Source organism: Priapulus caudatus, unplaced genomic scaffold (genome assembly GCF_000485595.1).
Source record: "Priapulus caudatus unplaced genomic scaffold, Priapulus_caudatus-5.0.1 Scaffold617, whole genome shotgun sequence".
NCBI lineage: Eukaryota > Metazoa > Priapulida > Priapulimorpha > Priapulimorphida > Priapulidae > Priapulus > Priapulus caudatus.
In genome coordinates, this window is record NW_014577678.1 from 200,176 (window position 1) to 203,453 (window position 3,278).

The following is a 3,278-nucleotide window of genomic DNA, read 5'->3' on the forward strand; positions in this document are numbered from 1 at the left end:
ACGCACATGCACGCACACGCGCCCACACACACACATACACGCACGCCACATGACAACCCGCAACAATACATCGAATTTATCGATTGTATATCTTTCTTCGTCCCCCTTGCGTCGCGTTTCTTCCTTCTCCCCCACTTCTCCGTTACACCGCACTACACCTCTCGCCTGTTTGCATTTGTGCACAACCGTTTCTTTCTCTGTTTATCTCTCTTCTTCCTCTCATCCCTCCCCTCCTCCGGTCCTCTCTCTCACCTCACCCCTCCTTTCCCCACGCCTCTCTCCTCACCCTCCCTTCTCTGGTCCTCTCTCCTTCGTTCCTCCCTACTCCCATGTCCTCATCCCTCCCCCTCCCTGCTCCTCTCTCCCTCACCCCTCCCTTCCCCGCTCCCCTCTCCTCACCTTCCTCGGTGAACTCCATCGAGAAGAAGTCGCGGCCAGCGGAGTAGACAGACATCAGCGCCCCCTGGGGTCGCGTCGTGCTCAGTCCAACGCGGATTCGCTCGGTCGCGGTGCTGCGCAGGCCGAAGTCGGGAAGGTCGTAGCGGATGCGCTGAGGAGCTCGCAGCTTCACGCCAATCTCTGCGGAGGAGGATGCGCGGGAGGAAGATGGGAGCGTTAGTTACGGTTGCCGGGGAAACTTTCCCGCGCATCCTCCTCCGCAGAGATTGGCGTGAAGCTGCGAGCTCCACAGCGCATCCGCTACGACCTTCCCGACCGTAACTGACTAAGGCTCCCCGGCGACCGTAACTAAGGCTCCCCGGCGACCGTAACTAAGGCTCCCCGGCAACCGTAACTAAACGGTCGCCAGGGAGCTTTAGTTATGGTTGCTAGGGAGCCTTAGTTACGATCACCAGAAAGACTTAGTTACGGTCGTCAGGTGACGTTAGTTATGGTCGCCGGGTGGTCGTGCAAATCAAAAGATGTTGGTGAAAAAAGAAATTTATTGGTTCGACAAAGTTTTCTCCTTTCCCTCTCGGCTTTTCCTTAATTTCGTATTTTTCGTACGCAACCAACAAAGCTTCAGTAGCAACAAGAAAAAGAATCGCGACAACACCGTCGAAGACAAAACAACAGCGCCCTCTATAAATCGGACTCCGCTCACCCTCGGTGCAGATCTCCCCGTCGAATGGCGTCAGCGTGCAGTTGCACGCGTACGACGAGTAGCGCTCCAGGCACGTTCCGTTGTTCATGCAGGGGGCGCTGGCGCACTTGGGCGCGTCGCCGGGCAGGACTCCGTAGACGCCGCGCTCGGCCGCGCCGCGAAGGTCCAGCATCTCACCGTTGACCATGAGCGCCCGCATGACGCCGACGAAGCCCTCCGTGCGATCTGTCTTCGCTCCTGCAGCCGACAACGAATACACGTGTACACTGTGTGAATGTTCCAGATCGTGAGGTCGCTCGTCAGTTCCAGCTCGCGATGGCCGCCGCCTTGGCGATCGCCACCGACGACCTTCCCCTCACCCTCCTCCCTCCACCAGCCTCCCCCTCCTCCTCCTCCCCCAGCCTCCACCCCTCCTCCCTCGCTCACCGATCGTCAGGTCGCTCGTCAGTTCCAGCTCGCGGAAGATGGCCGCCGCCTCGGCGATTGCAGTCGGTTTGCCGCCGTCAACGACGACCTTCGCCTGGCGGCCATTGCGCTCCATCTGCACGGCGTGCCACGCGTCGTCGTCGAGTCGCAACGCCGGCGCCACCTTCACCTGCAGGATCTGCATCGCGCCGCCAGCGTTGTACTGCAGCTGCAGCGAGCGAGCGCCTGCGGAAGATGAAGAAGCGGAAGATGAAGCTGCGGAAGATGAAGAATCGCGAGGTGTTGGTATGTGAGGGTGTTGTTATGTGAGGGTGTTGTTATGTGAGGGTGTTGTTATGTGAGGGTGTTGTTATGTGAGGGTGTTGTTATGTGAGGGTGTTGTTATGCTCTCACATAACAACATCCTCATGTTGTTATGTGAGGGTGTTGTTATGTGAGGGTGTTGTTATGTGAGGGTATTGTTACGCGAGTTGTTACATGGACTACCATAGACTGACGTAGAACTTCGACTACCTGCATGAAAGACATAGCAAATAAACATAGTATACCATGCGTAGCAATGACACAGCAAAGAACAGGACTTGAGAACGAAGGAAGGGGAGGAGGAACAGGAAAGTTTTTGCCCCCGCGCAGTCTTTGCATACCGGTAAGCGTGAGTTTGAGGAAGTTGTCCTGCGGTCCGTCGCAGTACACGAGCACACCGGCCGCCACCGTCGTCTTGAACTGCAGGTAGATGTCGAACGATCCGCGCAGCGGCGGCCGCGGGAACGCCACGAACGCGTCCTCCTTGCGGAACGTCACCATGTTGTCGAACAACGCTGAAAGAACCGAGGGGAACGGTCAGTTGGATGTCAACAGAGCAGAAGGTCGGAGGATGTGTGAAGGTGGTGAGGGGGCAAGGTTTGACAACACTCCCATGTGGTCTTCACAACCCCGCCTCACTCACTGTTGTCAAGTTGATAACAAAATCTTAACTCGACCCCCACTTGAGGAATCCTAGTTAGTGACTCCACCCCACTTACTGTTGCCAACCTACTCTAACAAACTTTTAACTCGACCCCCACTTGAGGTAGCCATCCAAGTTAGTGACTCCACCCCACTTATACTGTCTCCAACCTGCACTAACAAACTTTTAACTCAAACCACACTTGAGCAATCCAAGTTAGCAACTCGACGCAACTAACTGACGCCAACCTGCCCTAACAAAATTTCAACTCAACCTTTGCGCTCAACCCCTCTCCTGCCCGGTCCGCATAACCTCCTCCCCCCTACTCACTGTCTCCGGTGCATCGCAGCGGTCCCAGGCTCCAGTACGCCTCGCTGTCGTCGTCTGGAGCGCCCGTGTCTCCGACCAGCACCTGCGCGACGGGGAGATGCTCCTTCTGCCGGATCCAGCCCTCGTCGCCGAGCCAGCGCGCCTGCCCCGCGTCGCAGTTACAGTAGACGCCCTCGCTGACGCACGCTGCAAGAGGTAGGAGCCGGTTACTGAGGGTGAGGGGAGGTGGTTACTGAGGGTGAGGGAAGGGGTGAGAGGAGATTACTGAGGGTGAGGGAGGGGGAGAGGGTGATGGTGAGAGGTGAAGGTAGGAAATAGGAGTTATATACAGTAGACGCCATCGCTGACGCACGCTGCAAGAGATGGGAGCCGGTTACTGAGGGGGAGGGGGGGGGTGGTTACTGAGGGTGAGGGGAGGTGGTTACTGAGGGTGAGGGGAGGTGGTTACTGAGGGTGAGGGGAGGTGGTTACTGA

General features: G+C 57.2%; 1 protein-coding gene across 1 annotated transcript in view; it reads right to left on the minus strand.

Moving 5' to 3' along the window:
• LOC106812186 (neurexin-4-like) overlaps positions 1-3,278 on the minus strand; it is a gene marked incomplete at its 5' end in the record, with an annotated part of 50,263 nt that overhangs the window by 20,677 nt on the left and 26,308 nt on the right. The window contains 5 exons of the mRNA XM_014816009.1: positions 399-579; positions 1,103-1,339; positions 1,529-1,753; positions 2,173-2,346; positions 2,805-2,990. Coding sequence (XP_014671495.1) covers positions 399-579; positions 1,103-1,339; positions 1,529-1,753; positions 2,173-2,346; positions 2,805-2,990 — 1,003 coding nt within the window. The remainder of the gene's footprint in view (positions 1-398; positions 580-1,102; positions 1,340-1,528; positions 1,754-2,172; positions 2,347-2,804; positions 2,991-3,278) is intronic.